Here is a 19,102-nt window from a genome sequence, read left to right as displayed (position 1 = left end):
CAAAGCCGTGGGCCGCGCACAGATTTATGTGATTTAATTCTTCGGTGATACTTGGAGACTCGTAGTAGCTACTAGATGCAATCCTCATATAAGCGGCGAGGAAGGCATGTGACGGTGTTTGTATGTGTGTATGTGAAGGTTACAAGTATTTGACCGGGCCTGACATTGGCCAGGGGCTGCTGCCCAGCCCCAACGGAAAGACCGCATAAGGTCTCTCCCGCGGACGGGAGAGGGACACGAAGAAAGAACAAAAAAGAAAAAGGGGGTTATGAACCCCATCTGCGAGAGCAAACAGTAACATTAACTAGGGTAAGCGACCGCAGGTTTACTAGTCGGCTATCAGCGTGCATCGTCTCATCCAGATGTCGTGTACGATTTGCACAAGTCCGCGCTGATAATCAATCTCCATGACAGACCTCATATTAGGCACGGGGGCCATATCAGCCTGGCGTGCACCTATAGGTTGAGAAGCCCTTAGCATCATGGCAACCCAGTTGGTGGCAGTATGATCAGAACGCATTGCAAGACGTATCCCCTCACTTAAGAAATTGTGAAACACAGTCGCCTTCGCAAGGATAACCCTGTTCCAAAACGGTAAATAAGTGCGGCCCAGTGAAGGTGGAGGGGCAATTGACCAAGCTCCCTAAACAAGACACGATTATCCGGTATCTTCCCTAACCCAGAGAGATGCTTCAGGAACGTGCGTTGCAGCTCGACCATGGAAATCTCTAGAGACTTTTTGAAGTAGCAGGACCGCCCAGGTGGGTCGGGTGGTTGCTCAATGACCTGGAGAATAAACTGCGATCCCCACACCTGGACTCCGTAGGGCGGGATGGATCTAATTTTTCATTACAGAAACACCTGAGCGCTATCTTGAGCAGAGGCAGTTCCTTCCTACTCAATTGGCTATCAGGCCATGTGTGGCTCGCTGCCCCGCAATAAATAGCTCATCAGTGCAAGATTTGACTGAGGCATCCGGGCCGTAATGAAACCGTAAATACTTGGCCCTGCAAACCCACGGCATTTTTTAAACTGCACAGTATGTCTCACTGCTCGCTGCATACCGACCTTCACAAGGCTCCCCGTGAACACAGGGCAGCCTTGTTTGGCCCCGACAGAGTCGACAGAGTCGAAAGGTTCCCCCAGCCTACAGTTTGCTTTCAGGCGCACGCTTACTCTCCTATTACAGGCCTGCAGAGAGTCCAGCATCCTTTGGTCTCAGCCAAAGCAGGAGACGCGGACACGATCAAAAGCTTTCTCAAAATCGACGTGACAGACAAAGAGCGGGGTTGTAGTGTCAGGGCGATTGCTGTGCCGATCAGTAAGGTGCCGGAGCAAGATTAGGTCGTGTACGGTGCCTAACTTGGCCCGGAAACCACCCTGCAACGGGAATTGTGCATTGGCAGCCTCACCCCATTCTCAACCGGCGCTCCAAGTCGCCGTGACACTTGTGCGAGCCCATTATCATAAACCCAGATTTGGAATTCTTGGTGGTCTGTCGGTCTTCCCGTCCCGCATGGTAGCGCTAGTAAGCAAGCTGCCGTTTAATGAAAGCACGAGCATAGGGCTCCGCCTACCGCAAAACCACGATCTTATCTTACAAATCGTCTTTTGTGAATCGGCTTCAAGCAAGACACTTCAAACTGACTAGGATAGTCCTCCATACTACGGATGTGTTCGAAAAGCCGATGAATGAAAGGGGCAAGAACATTAATGGAGTACCGGTCCACCTCTCTCCTGGCATACTTATAGCATTCCGCAGGACCTGCGCAGCTCACAGGTACAGCTGCATTTTCCGCGTATGTGTTAACCAAGTACGATTATTGTACGAGTTTCTGGAAAGAAGCAAAGTTGAAAGCCGGTACGCAATTGCCACATTTCAGTTCGTGTGCTACCTACTTACCTGTGGCTGGAGGAGTTAATTAAAATCGAGCTTTACGCTTCTGTAGGACTACCGCTAGCAGTATTCTCTGCGTCGCCTTTGATTGCTCTTGCGGGTAGATATTGCCGCTATTTTAAGTGCTAGGAACAACGTCAACATAGCACTTTTAATAAGTCAGGTTACAACCCTTTTAAGATAGGTGTACTAAATGGCAAAGTGGGGCGAGGGAGACCCACGGTGGCTTGTGGAACATCGAGACGATGGCAAAAACGTGAACGGGTGCGTGATCAAGGTGTTGTGTTATGACGTTTGGAGCGAGTCGTGCGGTGTGTGCAGAATTCACCAGTCGTTGTCCATCCCACGCTTCACAGATGGCACTGGGAAGAGAAAGATCGCAAAGAGTGGACAAAGACACGATTGGCGGAGCTCTTTTCCGGGCTGGTGCTTCACGAGGTTGAGGATGCCGCTGAAGGCGAACCTACCAGGATCATAGTGGAGCGACTAAAGGACATGACAGGCGACGTGGGTAACATTGTTTTTATGGGACTGAGTCCATGACATCCCAGATGACATGGGAGGCGCCTAAGTAACCGAGCGAAGGGATTTCGCGTGCCGTCGAACACAGCCCGCCGGCGGCGGTGGACGTGCGAAGTGTTGCATTTGACCTGGCGGCCATGGCCACAAATGGGTACTGGCACTGCAACCTCCCAACTCAAGTAAAAACACATGGGATGGGGGGAATGCGGTCATAGCGGCGACACATGCCCTTCCACGGCATCGAAGGAGCCGTACATCCGCATGCTACATACATGTGGGAGCCGTACACCTGTATGTAACATACATAAACGCAATCACCTGCAAACGACCTGAAAGATCTACGCACTGCAGTACTTGCCTGTGCCCTAAGTAATCGCGAAGGAATTGCTGTCTGGCCACATCCATCAGTTTGCAACTGGTTCGGCCTGCGTCTGATGGGCCCATAGGCCACTCTTTCCGCAGAACCAGTGCCTGGTTGGTTTGGAACAGGTTATGTATGCATGTATGTATGCATGTGTGTATGTATGTATGTGCAGCTGGTAACGAAGTCAACAATATGCGCTTGACAAAGGAATAGAGCAACGAACTGGGGCACACCTGGACACGTCACACCCCGCAACGCCAACAAGCACCCTTCCTTCCGTGCTGCCTATCCTCCAGGCCTCCATCACCACGCGCAAAGGCAACAAGCGTTTCGCGGTATTCGACCTGACTCTGGCATTGACCTGGGAGGGACTCGTGGCGGGCGGCAGCAGCACGGTGAGGGAACCCGCGGGCGGCCTGGGTGGAGGGTGGCGGCCCAGGGTGGCTAGCAGAGAACGAACGGGAAGAGGGAGGGAGGCGCTTCGAGATGAAGGCAGAGGAATTATTATATTAGGAACTGCGGAAAACTTCTGGGGAAGGGAGGGCTATTGCGTATGTTCCTGGCGATGCCCTGGTTCCGCCTTTTGAGGCACTTTTAACATCTTATTACTCTTTTGGCGACTTTTGGAAAGCGATCCGGCCAGCGTTGCGCGCCTTTCTCCCGGAAAATGGGGCGGATGCGGCAGTATGGATGTATATAATGAAGTTGTTGTTACAGAGTGGGAGGCTTCTGGGATCACGCAGCACATTTGGATTGTCCTATCTATGACTGAACACCTTACAACACCATCCACCATTACCACAGGGTACTACGCCATACGAACTGCAAGTCCATGGCGGTTGGTTCTATTGCCTTCCAGTGTCCGTCATCGTCCTTTCACCCGATCATCCGCAGAGACAGAGGGTTCAGCATTGGCCACCAACCCAGCGTGGTGCGAATCTCGGTCCATCAACTGTGACCTGAACTACACATCTCAGCAGCTATAGCCATAATCTCACGCACCTCCTGACAATGTCGGGGGTCTCCCCAGGAATCGAACCCAGAGAGGTGTAACGAGGTGTATGTGAGATCCTGGGCCCTGTCCGTCACTGTCCTGGTACCGCACTGCACCTCCGCTCGCAGGTAAAGGGGGATATCCGTGTTGAGGAGGTCCACTCCACGGGGGACGAGGACGACTACGTGTACTCGGTGACGGTGGAGGGCAGCGGAGCGGCGCAGGTAGGCAATGACGCCGCCTGCGAAGATTGGGCTTCACTGCTTTCGCATTAGCTTGGTGCACCCTGTCTCTACAGTTTGTAACAACCTGGTCGTCCTCACCCCTGATGGGGCAACAGCTGTTGGCGTTTCAAGCTTGGTCATTGCTTAGGTTCATCTTGCCGTTTACCTCACACTCGCTCCTCCCTGAAACAATTGGGCTCTCTCTCTCACACACACGCATACTCACTCCAGCCCACCTTGTGGCAACGTCAGCAGTTGAAATTGGTTTTTATTTTGCGTATATACCACAAAAGTGCCCGGGGTCCCGGCACCTGCGGGCCGGGATAACCCCTTCCCCCTTCCCTCTCCCCCCCCTCCCGCCCGCCCGCCCCTGCAGACCAAGCTGAGGTCGCTAGTGGCGAGCGACGCTATCAGATCCAAGGTGTACGGCACCATTGCGCAGTGCGTCCGGGAGCTCCGGGAACAGGCATGACATCTGACATACATACATGTGTACATGTACAGTCTACACCGACCTGTTATGTTGCCCACGCGGGTGGCTCCTGCGCGAGAGCTTATGGTGACTCGCAGGCAAATTCCTCGTTTCCTTTCCGGCTTGCGGTGGGTCCCTCACACCCGTTGCTATTCTTTGCGCTCAAGAGAGGCCCGAGAGGCCGAACAGTATTATAAGATAAGAAAAGGAAAAATACTCCGATGGGGAAGAAAGCCCAAGCGTGAGGTGGTGGCTTCCCAGCAGGAAGCGGCAGAGCAGCCCCCGGTGGTGTTCGGGAGAGTGTGCGAGATAGACCGTAGATATGTCATCACCACCACCGCCAGGGCTGGAAGAAGGGAAAAGATAAAGGTGGAAGCAAAAAACAGCTGGAGCGAAGGAGAGGGAGAGGGTGCACCATACACCGAGGGTATGCGACATGTGAGTGAGTGCGAGTGTGTTACTCCTTGAGGTTGCATGACACGACATGACAGGACTAGGAGGCTGCCGGATGGTGGGTGCATTACATATGGAAATAGAAAGATCCAGCGGCGCTTTTGGCATTCGGGTACCTGAGGATATCTGTAGGTGACGGACTGGGCGCAACATTACATTAGGAGGTTTTGGTGGTGCTGATGGCTCGCTGGGCAGGGGGCGGCAAAGAAATATGTGAGAGGCTGTAGAAAGAGGGTTAGGGGATTATAATTTTTTATTTCGTGGGTGGTGGTAGTGTAGGGGGTAATATGCCATACGGCCAACCAAGCGAGCGCTATGTTCTCATTCCCGCTTTTGTCCCGTTTTGTGACGACTCTTGTGTTCACGGAGGTGGGTGGTTGAATGGTTGAAGCGACGGGTCGGTCGCTCGTTTTTCGCCTCGCCTTGATGGATTGGTGGTTTGAACCCGCGGAGATAGAACGGCTATGCTACCTATCGATCGTGCATGCACTGGTAGTCTGAAAAAGCTTCTTAGCAGCTGCTTATAGGATGCACCCACAAGTCCGCCTGCCGTTACACGTTAATCCCGAGGAAGAAAAAAGACTATCACTGAGGGGGGCAGCACTAGCTTCCCTTACGTTATCTTTGGGTAGTTGTCCTGGATTAGGATGTGGATGTGCGGTTCAGGTTATATATAGGCATATCTCCTGGTGAAGGAGATGTACGGGTTTCCCTTGGGCCAACAGGGGGGAGGAGGACGGAGGAGGAGCTTTGAACAGACTGTGGATAGGAGCACCGATTGGCAAGTTGTAGCTGGCTGATTGAAATCCACAAGGGCCTGTTGGCTTGGCGGTTTCACGTATCCTCCTGCCAAAAGAAGTGTGTTAAGGAGCCATGGGGATGCGCAACACGTTGAGCGTGAGGGTGTATGGTGGATTGTCGTGGAGAGAGCGTGTGCGTAGTGCTGGGCTTGTAGTTGATTTCATTTCGGATCGTCAAGCTAAGTGGGAATATGTCAGTGTGATGAATTACGACAAGCTCTAGAGCACTTTGCAGCACGCATGCGTCTGCTGTCGTAGGTTTTCCCAATGTTGGTAACCATGTAAGCAATCCGATTATACGGAGCATATTGCTAATTCAAAACGAAAATCACATTTCAAGATTGGTAATTGCCGTTCAGATTATTCCAACCATCATGGCCGTAGTAATCTTCCTAAGGAGCAAGAGGCGCGTGGTAAAGTATGGAAACCAACCCGTGTGCGAGCATAACAAGCGGCAAGCAACACACAACAGACAATAACAGCGAAGGGCTGTACAACACAACACGCAACAAATAACTGAATCTCACAACCACACGACCATATCCGCAATCACACGCATAATACACGCTTCTTGAGCACCCACCCCGATAATAAGCAGAGGATTATCGCGCATAAATCACACGCGGCGGAAACGCCACCTGTCACGAATAAATTCCCCCGTTGGAAAAAGGAATGAAGCACGCGCTTCAAAAGCTTTCCGGAGGGAGGGTCGGAATCCAAATTTCCCCGCGCCATTCAATAGGAAATGTCCTGGGGTGGGCGGTGCCCGCCTCAACGCTCGGTCACAAGCCTCCGGCAGTGGCCCTACGGTCCCCGTCCGCCACCTCCCCCCAACCCTCAGGACAATTATTACTGCGTTCGAGTTCGCGTTGGGTTTTTGTTAACAAAGGTTCGTTTAGTATTTCTTTCCTCTGTTTCTGTTTCCCCCCTCCTCCCTTCCCCCCCCCACATACACCGGGCTTGTCTCTTCCGCTCCCCCTGCAGCCCCACACCGCATAGCACGGCCTAAAGCCGCCTCTCCCCAAGCCCCCACCCTTCCTTAATCGCGCACCGCACAGAGTCGGGTCGTCTCAGGCGGTCATCTGAGCCGCCGCAGGTCCACCACCACTCCCTGCACGAGTCCTCCAACTCAAGCCTTAACCCTACCCCGACTTTTGCAACCTACTAAAACCCCTACTAAAACCGCTACTAGATCCGCAATTAGTAACCCTATCCCTGCTCCGGGCCCCCCTCCGCGTGTCCCCTCATGACCCGCACCAGCTCCTGAAACTGCGGAGTGAACTGGGCGGGACAGCCCTGGATGTGCTTCAGATGAAAATCCACCTGCGAAATAGAGGGGGACACGGGGGTGGGAGAGAAATCCCGGGCGAATAAGGGTGGCGCGTCATACACACAAGACGGGACAGGTCAGCTGCACGCGTCGTAAGGACCCGACATGCCTATAGATATGCCATACGAGGCGTCCCACACGGCGGATTGGGTGTGTGGGAAGGGCGGGGGGGGACCGGGGGACTAGACGAACATGAGGAGCCATGGCGGATGGCTAAAGCCGCCGTACCGCCGTACCCGTATGTACGCCAAGGTGTCATAGGTGTTGTAGTCCCTGTCCAGCCATAGGGCCCATCCGGGTCCCGAAACCGCCTGAGGGTGCGTATGTACGTATGTATGTGCGCATGTGGCAGCGGGGGGGGGAGGCCGCGTGGGTAAAGCGAGGGAGCTGAGGCGGGAGAATGGGAAAGTAAGCACGGCTGAGGGGTGTATGGGGGGAGGAAGGGAGGGAGAACTTCAGGGAGAAAGGGGAGGTTGTCAAAAGGGGAACCCAGGTAGGGTGGGGGAAAGGAGGTGAGGGCTGGAGGGTTTGGGGCCCTGTAATGGTTGAGCGGGGGGAATTCAGGTCGTCAATGCCTAGGGGTGATGGGTTCTTAAGACTAAAGTGCGTACACACGTGCGCAAAGAAGAGCGTGCACACAAGAGCGTGAAACAACTGTCCCACATGCAACAGCAGCCACAACATTTTACGACATTAGAGTTATTGGGGGAGAGGGAAGATTCCCCAGATGATACAAGAACCAAAGAAAGGGGGAATAGAGGACGGGATCTTCGCGGACCCCGACGTCATCATGACGTCATCATGCGGGTTCGTGGGGGGAGACCATGTATACATCTTCATACAATTGAAGCATGGATTGTACACCTCCCATCTGTTTTCCACAAATCAGATTTCCCCGCAACCCTGGCATCTACGTACAGACATACACATACACACACATAAACACACATACACACACATACATACATGCATACATGCGTACACACATGTACACCCTAGACACGGTGCAGACCTTGGTGGCTTCATAGTCCATAGCGGGGTCCATGGCGTACGACAGCAAGTCCCTTTTGAACAATAAGGACCAGCAGCGGTAGAGGTAGCGGCAGCAGCAGAAGGAAACTGAAAATTCAGTCCAAGTCGAATTTCAATACAAGTCATATATACACACACACACACACACACACACACACACACACACACACACACATAACCAGGCTTCACCGACTTTGAAGCCAGTTGGCTAGCCGCACGGGCTCGGGGTCCAAGACAACCCAAATATCGTAACAGGACCCGTAGGATACTCCCCCCAGGAATGTAAAAACACAGGGAATTTGAGGCGAAGTCAGGAAACAATAAACGAAATTTCTACATCCTGGTAAAGGTAAAGAACAAATGACATGAGGAATCAGAACGCCCGGCATAAAACTAGGTTGTACATGTCATACGTTGCACGTATTCGATTTCTGGGGAGACCCCCGACAATGGCGGGTGCGCGAGATTATAGCTAGCTGCAGAGATGCGGAGTTGAGGCCACAGTTGATGGATTGAGATTCGCACGTTGGATTGGTGGCGATTGCTGAACCCTCTCTCTACGGATGTTCGGGTGAATGGATGAGGAGGGATCCTAGAAGGCAGGGGTAATCAACCGCCATGGACTTCCGGACGTAGAACAGTGTGGTAATAGTGGATGGTGCTGTATGGTGCTGTATACGATAAATCGTAGTGTTCAAATGGCCCAGAAGCCTCCCACTCTGTAACAATTTAAATTCAAAATACATACGTTGCACGTGCCTCCGTACTTCAGAAGACTGAATGAGGCTTCATAGGGCTATCTGAACCCCTTCCCGCGGGTTCTCCTTTCCCCATCCTATCAGGTCGGTAACCAATACCCTGCGCCGTACATTCCAATCAGCCGATCTCACCCACCAATACCAACACCACCACCCCGCCCCTGCCGTACTTGTACAACTCCACGGGCCATCGCCGTACGGCCTGTTTCCGCAGCACCAGCGAAGCACAGCAGCTCTTGAAGTGAGATTTCTTCCGTGCAGTAAAGTTGTAGCGCTCCAGGAGGTCTTGGAGCAGCTGAGGGTTGCACAGCCGTACATGTGGAGCAGGGGGAAGCACGTGGAGAACTATCACAACGAGCAGATGGGAAGAGCAGCGTGGTGGGAGAAGGTGTGTGCGTGGCCAGAACAGAACAGGATTGCGGAAAGGTCAAAGAGTCGGATGAAACGATGCAAAATGAATTCCGCACGACGAGAAGGGGGCTCTGGGCGAGGAAAGGCCACGGAAACACACATGGACCATGAACAGCAGAGGCAGCAAGGCTCAAAAAAGGAGGGAAGGAGCGGTTTCGGAGAGCGGCAATGTCAGGACGCTTCCAAAGGAACTTTAGAAAAATCCAGACCCCCTTTCCCCTCCCTCAAGACTCCCCGCGCATACATACATACACATATAGGCAGGCGGCTATAGGCAGGCGGCTATAGGCAGGCGGCTGGCAGAGGTTAAGGCCTGACTTCTGCTCCCGGAGGTTCCGGATTCAAATCCGCCTGCCGACTCCTCGGGTGTTTGAGGAGTGTAGAAATGGGAGATGGCACCCCATCTTAAGGACGGTGTAGGACGTGATAATATCAACTTGCGAGCTGACCAGGAACTAAGTTGATGCGCCGTTGATCCGCTAGATTTGGTTGGATGCTGGTGGTGAGTAGCTGAACCCAACGAATACATTCTGAAGTCGGATGGGGTGAACGGATCAGGGTGCCGCTCTCGCAGGGGAGAGCAGGGAACTGCCTCGGGGGAAGGGGCCCGCTGGTGAAGCTTAACTACCCTGTAACAACAGACGTACACATACACACCCTGCCACCGCCTTGACACCTAAAGCCCCGCCCGCCTGCCGCGTATAGGGCCCCCCATGTTGAACTAACCCCCTAGTGCGGGCTGGCTGCTGACCAGCCCCAGTTATTAGAGCGGGGCCGGTCGGTCACGGCCAGGGACCTCTACGTGGCCTGGGGGTCTTGCCTAGTAGTAATGGCCTCCGGGCCGTAGCGAGAGGTCGTAGACACGTTTGTAGGGCTCTGCTTCTGGGCTCAATGCACCGCCAAGGCTGCCCCACATCACGGGGAGGGGCGCCCAGGGTGATGCAAGGACTCACCCAGGGTGGGCCAAGCCGCACATGCAAATGGTGCAAAGGCTGCATGGGCGGAACTGTGCCGCAGCGTGTTCTGAGGTTGGCTACGTTGTGAGGGGACCTTCGTAGCCACCGTGCGCTCTTTCATCACCGATTACATGAGCGAGGTAGAGACACAGGGTGGGTCCTGGGACGAGCAGGAGGGGACTGTGGGGAGCCCTCACGCCCCTCTCCTCCCGCCTCTAGGGGGAGAGAGCTCCGGGGTCGTTACCGTTGGGGTTTTACGGTTAAGTGCCCCTGGCCAGCGCCAGGGCCTGATCGATACGTAACAGAACACACACTCGCACACCTGCAACGTGTGCTCCTTGGAGTGTCTTTTCTCGTCCGGGGGGTACTCGTGACTGATGTTCCACATCTCAGTGGATCTGAAATCCAAGATCACGTACGGCAGGCGTACGGTGTGAAACGAAGAACACATCGTACGTAGTAGCATGGCGAGGGCCGGGACCGGGCCGGCGGACCGAGGCGCGAGGTGGGGAGTTCACATGGTGCCGAAGTGAATGAATCAACGGACAACGTCCACCGGACCACAGGTTGGGAGTTGTGGTGTGGGGGGTGGGAGTATGGGGGACCCTCATACCCGGATGAACTACAATGAACCGAACCCGTGCATAACTTCCCTTTTCCCCCCCTTTTCCCACCTTTCCCCCCTTTTCCCCCTTTCCCCCCCCTTTTCCCACCTTTCCCCCCTTTTCCTCCCCACGCCAAAGAAAACATTAATCACCGCACATGTACATGTACACGCACACGCACACGGACATACGCACATTGTAGTTACCTGTGCGCCGCTCCAACATAGCGCAGCAGCGCCACCGGCCGCCGCGTCTCGCTGTCAGGGCCCACCACCTGGTTCTCGTGCCGTGCGTCGTACATGCCGAACTGGTGCATGAAGATGTGGCGGTGTACGTCTTTGGCGCGCCTGCTTTTCTCCGTGTACGTGCAGTTGTCGGTTATAAAGGGGCAGGCGGGGCGGTAGGACGAGCAAATAAACTCCGAGCAGCAGCCCCGGGCCCAGCTCTCTACACAGCCACTGCTCAGCGTGACGACCATGGAGGTCAGCCTGTGGGTGGGGGGAAAAGCCAAAAGAGGGGAAGACGAACCACGTGAACGAGTGAAGCTGATGCCAAGGAGGATAGACTGATACCGCAGAAGTCCTAAGTAGGCAATAACTAACCAGTCGCGACTACTGAAGGAGTCTTGGCGATGGGGTGGGTGGGTGAGCTGGTCGGTGGGTGGGGAATCGTAGATACAAGAAACGAAGGATATCGGAACCGCCGACGATACCGTCCTGAGCGGGTGAGGGTCAAAAGAACGGAACACTATGAGGAGGAAGAGTCCCTCATCCCGACATAAAATTTGTGACGTCGCCCCGGGGCTATTTGCTGAAGGGAAAGGGACCGGAAGGGGCCACAAGGCGAGGAAAGAAAGCTTGCGAAAGCCGCCACCACTACCACCACCACAACCCGTCGTAACATCTCGACTCCGAATCCCCTTCCATCCTGTGTCCTGGACCCTAGTGGTGCAGGACCCCGGTGCTGGAGAGCACCACACGGGCCCACACGGGCCTCACAACCTCCGCCCGCACCTCATGAACACACTCCGCCTCGACGATGACGACGACGATGAGCTTGATGAGGAGATTGACGATGAAGTAAAAGAAGAAGAGGAAGAAGTGCCACCCCTCAACGGAGCCACCCCGTCGCCCTCTCCTTCCCCTTTCCCATCCTCATCCCCATCCCTCGCACCGCCCTCCCCGTCCCTCCCAAGCACCGCAAGCCGTCGCTGACCCCGGACCGCGTCTGCGGCCGTAGCGCCTTCACCGTCATCCCCGTCATCATGTTGCTGCTGCTTCTGTAACTCCTGCTGCAGCTGTCGTAGCCGTTGCTGTTGTTGCTGCTGTTGTTCCTGCTGCTGCTGCCGTTCCACCAAGCCCCGGTAGAAGCCCCTTGCTCTCCGATAGAAGGGACCACACAGGGAGTGGCGGGAGGCGGGGCCATGGTCGTGTGCCAGTAGCAGGGCCTGTGTGGAGGGGGGGGGAAAGACGGCGGGGGGAAAGGGAGAGGCCGGGGCCAGATCACGGGAAGATCAAGGATAGCATTTCACACGGGAAGTCAAAAGAAGGTCAAAGGCGTGCGTGTAGGTGGCTGCCGGGTAACGGAGGAGAAGACGTGACAGTAGGGTGTGGATGTGGGACATTATATGCAAAAGGCAAAATTAAGTCAACCGTCAAGTTCCCAGAGGGGGAGGGAAGTGGGAGGAAAATTAGTTGTGGGCAGAGGTGGGCAGTAGCGGATCTGGACGTTGTAGGCATTAGCTCGGGCTGCTTGGGGTGTTTGGGGGTAAAGAGGTTGGCATTGGCGTGGGTGTTGAGCTTGGCATTGGTTTGAAGCTGTGCACAGGCGGGTAGTGGTGGTGGTGGCGGTGGTGTGATGGCGCGTGTCCTGATGATGGCTAGGGTGGTTGTACTGATGTGATGGTTAAGCTCTCGTTGTGGTGATGGTGGCGCCGACTACTATTACTCCTGTGTTCGCGTGGTTACGGTTATGATGGCGGCCATGTGCTTCATGTGGTTGGGGTAGGGGCGGTTACTGGTGGTTACGAAGGTGGTTATGAAGGTGGTTATGAAGGTGGTTATGGTTGTGTTGTGAAAGGTCTCTTGGTGGCAGCGCGAGCGTGTACGCCTTCAACAGCAGGACTGACATTGTGGCGGCCATCAGCTAACGGTATTAAAAGCAGTCAACCAACGGTATTAACAGCAATCGAGCAACGGTATTGGCAGCAATCAACTAACGGTATGAACACCAATTAATCAACGGTGTTGGCAAAGCAATTGAAGCGACCCAGATGACTTGGGTCGTTCTGCTGGACCAGGCCCTGGAGACGTTCCGCCTACGGTCACACAAAGCTTCGTCGTCCGCAGCGCCAGAAAGCCGCTGCCGCATCTAGCACATTTGGGTCGGTTTAATTATAGCGCTGGCTGCTCGATGTTCCTTAGAAGGCCCCAATTTGTTGACACTCAGGACCGAGCGTAGGCTATCTGCGCGTCCATCCGCCACAGAGCCCGAAGGAACGTTAACGCAAGTACCCAGGAATTGCACCAGCCTGTCTCACCAGCGGTAAGTTGTCGTAGTGTGTGACGATATGGTGGAGGAAGACAGCTGCCTCGCGGCCTTTATTGGGTAGCAGCGGTATAACGTTGAGAGACATGCTGCACGGCAGCTTTACGGTACCGTGGTACTGCCTTTGGATATACGGGTCGTCGATGCGGTAATACAAGAACACGGCGGCGTTGGTGAGGCCCAAGTGCCAGAGCCAAGGCAGGACTTGCTCTGGATCAGCGTTGTATGTGGAGACGACTACGTGGAAGGATCCCGGAGGAAGAGCCGGAGATTCACAGCCCCAAAGCGGCTCCAAGACAGGAATGGAGGAAGGGACGCTGGAGGCTGAGAGCACCGCTCGGTCTATTCCGGTTATGTGATTTGCTACACCAGCTGAAGCTGATATCATAAAGGATGCGAGGCAGAAGGAGATGGGAAAGAGGAAGCTTGGAAGGCTGTTTGAGATGGCCATGGGGACTCCTTGCACCAGCTGTCGATGACCAATGCAGGCACGGGAGCCACAGCGCGTGATTTACGATAGCGTGGCGAGAGGACGCATAGCGGGATTTTGACAGCCAGGTCTTGCGTGGCAGCGAGTTACAGGGGTTTACTGGGTTCCGCTATATGGCAAAAGCTACGATTCAAAGCGACCTAAGATTTGTACATCTACAAGCATACGTAATACTTTTCAAACAGCAATTCTGGGTCTGTAAAGTTGCAGGTTCTCGCGTTCCGAATTGCAACATGGTTCACAACAGACAGCGTCCTGGGCCTAATTGCAATTTCAAAACATGAAAGGATAAAAGTCCATAAGCACAACTATCTCAGGCCTAAGGAGCAGACAACTTTACTGCTCATTACGCCTAATGCAAACATGGACCTGGCGACTGGTAGAGAAGTACGGCGTGTGATCCACAGCTGAAGTATGTGCGCAACATCTCCCACGTTAAACTTTAATTATTTGCTCCTACTGGATGAGTTTTCGAAGCTTCTGTGGACGCGTGTAACTTCAGGGCGCCACCGTCCCACAAGATAGCCCGTTTGCGCCTGGCTCTGTCTTGCCCAAAGTTTCTCGGTCGCTCAAAAGTAGGACTGTAAGAAATGCTTCTCCAAGCGGGCAGCTGTCCCAGCGCCCTTCGCAGCGGTTTGCGGCCACAACGACTTGCTCGCGTTACTCCGCTCGTCCCATCTTTGCGTCGCTGCACGCGCGCTGTCATAGCTGCTGCACAAAAGGCGGCTTTTTCATCCGGGCCATACCCAATCCCAGAAGGCCCCGCCAGCCACTACTACCGCGAGACGGAGAGCTGGCCGACCGAGGAAACACTGCCGCTGCAGCAACACAACCTGGAGCAGCAGCCTTACGTGGACTTAATCGTAGCTGGTGCTGGACCCGCGGGCGTTGCAGCGGCAGGGCGAGTCGCAGCGGCCGGATTCTCCGTCTGTGTCATCGACCCTGAGCCGCTGGCCCATTGGCCCAATAATTATGGCGTCTGGCTTGATGAATTTCAGGTGCGCATACATGCTATTCAACTATAAAGCCTTTCTGTGCCAGCTCAGCCGAGGACCTCGCACATCCAGCAGCAGCTCCATGCAGCCAGCCATACCTCATCCTGGCCTCCGGGACTACTTCTCGCCATCAAGGGCTGAATGAACGCCTGGCCTTCATCTTCACCCCATCCCTTCCCTCATGGCAGCAGTTGACGTGTAAAGTCCACACCACGAGCAACTCGTGCCGTATCAACGCTCCTGTCGTACACATGTGGTGCGGCTGACGGACGAGCACGATCCCATAATCCCCCAACCCCCCTCCTTGAGCATTTCCTACCCCCCCCCTCAATGGACGACACCACATCTGCGGCACACCTGTCAAGGCCCCATTGCTGCACCCCTGCTGAACTTCACACCTGTTGAACTGCACTGACACACACACACAGGCACATACATACGCATGAACATGTTTGTGTAGGTAACATGTTCTCATACCCACAAAGGTACATTTAACAGATGGTAATACAGACGCACAGACAAACAGACACTTAACGTGTTCCCCCTTCCCATACACAACCCAACCGCAGGCGATGGGCCTCGAGGACTCCCTCCACGTCATTTGGCCGAAGGCCAAGGTCTGGCTCAACAGCCTGCCCGATGGAGAAAAGTAAGTGTCGTACTTGAATTGTACGAATAACCCGCTGTGATTCGGATGCGGACCACAGCACCACATCATTAGCAAATTCTTAGGTGGGGGGTGAAAGGTGGCGGGGGGCTTTTAGAGAGGAGAACGGATCGGGGGGAGAGCGAGGAGATGGCGTTGGCCAGGAGGAGGGGTGACGGGACATGGCACAACCCAAGCCGCCTGGACTGGCGATCCTAAATGTGTGTGTGCGCCTGTGCCTGTATTTTGCGCTGAACCGCAGTTTGCAGAAGAAGCCTCTCAGTGCTGTCGTACAGGTCGGAAGCCGCTTACACATTCCCGCTACCAAGTCCCTTTCTCCCTTTCTCCCCTTCCACCCCGCGACGTATATGCATATACTTCCCTTGCCCGAATCCCCCGTACACATACATACATACGTACATACACGCAGGTTCCTGAACCGTCCTTTTGCCCGGGTAGACCGACCCAAATTGAAGCGAATGCTGCTGGAGCGCTGTAATGCTGCGGGTGGGTGAGGGAGTGAGGGCGTGCGGGCGGGGGCATGTGGGGGGTTGGGGTTGGGGCTAAGAGTTAGATGAGGGTACGGGGTTTTAAGGGGACGAATGTCCTGGCGGTGCGTGTTGGGGGAGGGGGAAAACTGAATGGGGGGAGGGGGGGTCGGATTGGCAGCCGACTTGCCTTGGTGCGCCTGTGTGGGTGGGGGGTTAAACCATAGCGGTGCAGTAGCGGTTCAGGTAGTGGTGCAGGTAGTCACTTGTACGAATGAGGTGGGGAAGGTGGTTAGTGGTAGTTGGGATGCAAAGACCGATTCCCCATCTACCTACATACCTACTGACCTACCCAAGCACCCTGACCCGCTTCGTCCAGCCCCAACCCCGCCCGCCTAAATCCCCCCTCCCCGCCGCCCTTCCCCTCCCCCTCAGGCGTTACGTTCCTGTACGGCAAGGTGTCCGGGTGTTGCCACGGTGAGGGGAGCTCCGAGGTGCAGCTGGCGGATGGCAGGAAGGTGGGGAAAGGGGGGGGGAGGGGGGAAAAGGGGGGAGGGGAAGTTGGGAGGGAAGCGGGGAGGGAGGGGGGCGGGAGGGAGGTGAGGAAAAGAGGAGTTGATGAATGACTTCCCCCTTGCCCTTATCCGCTAGCTAGTTACGACCGAACAAAACAGAGTGGATAAGTTATGCACATACACATATACACACAGACCACCACCACAACCAAGTGCCCCCCCCGCCAATCCCCTTGGGCAGATTCGCGGGTCGTTGGTGCTGGACGCCACGGGACACTCGCGGCGGTTAGTGGAGTACGACAAGAAGTTTGACCCCGGGTTTCAGGGGGCGTATGGGATTGTGGCGGAGGTAAGTATGTCAGGGGGGGGGTCGGAGCCGCGGGGGGCCGTGTGTGTGTGGGGCGGGGGGAGGACCGAATGCAGCTGCCGCCTCCGCAACTCGTGAAGACCTCCGCATCATCATCATCATCACTCCCCCCTCCCCCGTCATCCCCTCCGCACCCCCCCGGTCCTGTGTTTCGTTTCCATCTTCATTTTCCCATGCCCCCGACCGCCAACTCCCCCGTCTCAAACACGCACTCACGCACCCACATGTATATCTGTGTTTTCCCACACTAGGAACCCCTCCTCCTCCAACCCTGGCCCCTTTCTCCCCCAACGAACCCCTGTTTTCAACGAAGGTGGAGTCTCACCCCTTCGACATCGACACCATGTTGTTCATGGACTGGCGCGACGAACACACACACGGCCCAGGCTTGGAGGCCATGAGGGCGGCCAATGAGAAGCTGCCCACGTTTTTGTACGCCATGCCCTTCACCAAAAACAAGGTCCGCAGACCGCAATGCGGGGCTGGTTTGGGATGTGTGTGTGTGTGTGTGTGTGTGTGTGTGTGTGTGTGTGTGTGTGTGTGTAGGGAGAAAGGGGGTGAAGGCATGGTGGGCGTTTTGGGTGGGTGGGGTAAAAGAAATTTCGCGTACCCATAGCATCCAAATCCACCACGTTTTTAGAATTCATCGGGCGCTGGATCCGATGATTCATGGATCCAATGTTCCTTGGATTTCCCTGACTTAATCCAGTTTCTTCTGCATGCATGAATCTGCTCTGAATCCCAACAGTTGACAGTCTGTGAGTCCTTGTTGCAGTTGGACAGGCAAAAGCAACTCCTCCGGTTTCCCGCCCGCATTTACTGCTTTCCTGATACTTTCCTCCCGCTGTACATCTGCCGTACATCTGCCGTACATCCATCGTACAGGTCTTTCTGGAGGAAACCAGTTTGGTTTCCCGGCCGGCTGTGGGTTTTCCGGAGCTTAAGGAGCGCCTGGAGGCGCGATTGAAGTGGCTGGGCATCAAGGTGGGGGGTTGGTGGGGAACGAGGGGGGCGGGTGGGGGGAAGGGAGGGGATGGGGGGAAGACGAACCACAAGCGAGTGAAGAGGATGGGGGGAGGGAGGGGAAAAGGAGAGGTGGGCGGGAGGGGGGTGGGGGAGTAGCAGTGTAGGAGTAGCACAGTGCCGCCGAGCTCTAAGATAGGGGGAGGAGGAGGAGTGGGAAATCGGGAGGGAGGAGATGGGGGTGGCAAACTTGTATGAAGGGGGCTGGGGCGGGGCGGCGGGCTGTCCTCCTCCTCCTCCTTCCTACTACCTAGCTCCCCACCCCCCCCCCGCAGTACACCCAGCCACTTCTACCACCTCCTTAGGGTCCGCCGCTTACCCACCTCACCTCACCCCCTCCCGCGCCCTTTCCTTCTTTGCGGTTCTAATCCCGGTCCTGCTTCCTGGCGTGCATGCGTGTGTGTGTGTGCGTGTCTTGTGTGTTTTGTCCCCTCCAGGTCACCCGGGTGGAGGAGGAGGAGTACTGCCTCATCCCCATGGGGGGTGTGCTGCCCAAGCACCCGCAGAGGGTACTGGCGCTGGGGGGCACAGCAGGTGGGTGCCGTACTGGGGGGCACAGCAGGCGGGTGCCGTACTGGGGGGCACAGCAGGTGGGTGCCGTACTGGGGGGCACAGCAGGTGGGTGCCGTACTGGGGGGCACAGCAGGTGGGTGCCGTACTGGGGGGCACAGCAGGTGGGTGCCGTACTGGGGGGCGCAGCAGGTGGGTGCCGTACTGGGGGGCGCAGCAGGTGGGTGCCGTACTGGGGGGCACCTGCCTGCCTGGCTTCTTGACTGGTCCGTGATCTTGAGTTCTCCGAAGATTTAATTGTCTTCTCCTAAATATGTTGTGTCTTGAACTGAAAATAATAATGATATATAATACTGAAATTGCTTTGCTGGATGCACCTTTATCTGTTGGTTGGTTGGTTGGTTGGTTGATGTTTTCTTTTGGCTGACGTCGACATATCTTTTTATTTCTCTTTCTGTGCATTCATCGCATGACTGCCCTTACAGATACTCAGCCGTACACATACACCCGTACACTGCTCGCGGGTCCGACCAGATTAAAAACACACGCACACGCAGCTTACCCCCTTTCCCCCCTTTCCCCCCTTTCCCCCCTCCCCCCCAGGTATGGTGCACCCATCCACCGGCTTCATGATCTACCGGATGATGAGCGCGGCGCCCACGGTGGCGGATGCCATCATCGACCAGCTCAGTGGGCCACGCGG

General features: G+C 55.3%; 3 protein-coding genes across 3 annotated transcripts in view; 2 read left to right on the top strand and 1 right to left on the bottom strand.

The window, feature by feature from the left end:
• Nucleotides 1–2,090: 2,090 nt before the first annotated feature.
• Nucleotides 2,091–6,024, top strand: VOLCADRAFT_107607 (uncharacterized protein; the record flags this gene model as incomplete). The annotated part of the gene is made up of 6 exons (XM_002957258.1): nucleotides 2,091–2,161; nucleotides 2,254–2,404; nucleotides 3,080–3,178; nucleotides 3,643–3,714; nucleotides 3,906–4,001; nucleotides 4,378–6,024. The coding sequence occupies 6 exons, from the start codon at nucleotides 2,091–2,093 to the stop codon at nucleotides 4,471–4,473; spliced, it is 585 nt and encodes a 194-aa protein (XP_002957304.1). The 3' UTR covers nucleotides 4,474–6,024.
• A 911-nt stretch (nucleotides 6,025–6,935) lies between these two features.
• Nucleotides 6,936–13,816, bottom strand: VOLCADRAFT_98338 (uncharacterized protein; the record flags this gene model as incomplete). The annotated part of the gene is made up of 10 exons (XM_002957220.1): nucleotides 6,936–7,049; nucleotides 7,293–7,474; nucleotides 8,979–9,141; nucleotides 10,211–10,249; nucleotides 10,536–10,611; nucleotides 11,025–11,306; nucleotides 11,421–11,534; nucleotides 12,173–12,265; nucleotides 12,547–12,635; nucleotides 13,358–13,816. 10 exons carry the CDS (start codon nucleotides 13,814–13,816, stop codon nucleotides 6,936–6,938), a joined length of 1,611 nt encoding a protein of 536 aa, XP_002957266.1.
• A 629-nt stretch (nucleotides 13,817–14,445) lies between these two features.
• VOLCADRAFT_107605 (uncharacterized protein) overlaps nucleotides 14,446–19,102 on the top strand; it is a gene marked incomplete at its 5' end in the record, with an annotated part of 8,281 nt that continues 3,624 nt past the window's right edge. The window contains 9 exons of the mRNA XM_002957257.1: nucleotides 14,446–14,853; nucleotides 15,420–15,499; nucleotides 15,927–16,003; nucleotides 16,420–16,502; nucleotides 16,741–16,848; nucleotides 17,180–17,326; nucleotides 17,752–17,850; nucleotides 18,327–18,423; nucleotides 19,003–19,089. Coding sequence (XP_002957303.1) covers nucleotides 14,446–14,853; nucleotides 15,420–15,499; nucleotides 15,927–16,003; nucleotides 16,420–16,502; nucleotides 16,741–16,848; nucleotides 17,180–17,326; nucleotides 17,752–17,850; nucleotides 18,327–18,423; nucleotides 19,003–19,089 — 1,186 coding nt within the window. The remainder of the gene's footprint in view (nucleotides 14,854–15,419; nucleotides 15,500–15,926; nucleotides 16,004–16,419; nucleotides 16,503–16,740; nucleotides 16,849–17,179; nucleotides 17,327–17,751; nucleotides 17,851–18,326; nucleotides 18,424–19,002; nucleotides 19,090–19,102) is intronic.

Source organism: Volvox carteri, assembly GCF_000143455.1.
Source record: "Volvox carteri f. nagariensis unplaced genomic scaffold VOLCAscaffold_71, whole genome shotgun sequence".
Classification (NCBI taxonomy): domain Eukaryota; kingdom Viridiplantae; phylum Chlorophyta; class Chlorophyceae; order Chlamydomonadales; family Volvocaceae; genus Volvox; species Volvox carteri.
This window is presented reverse-complemented; position numbering and strand designations above follow the sequence as displayed.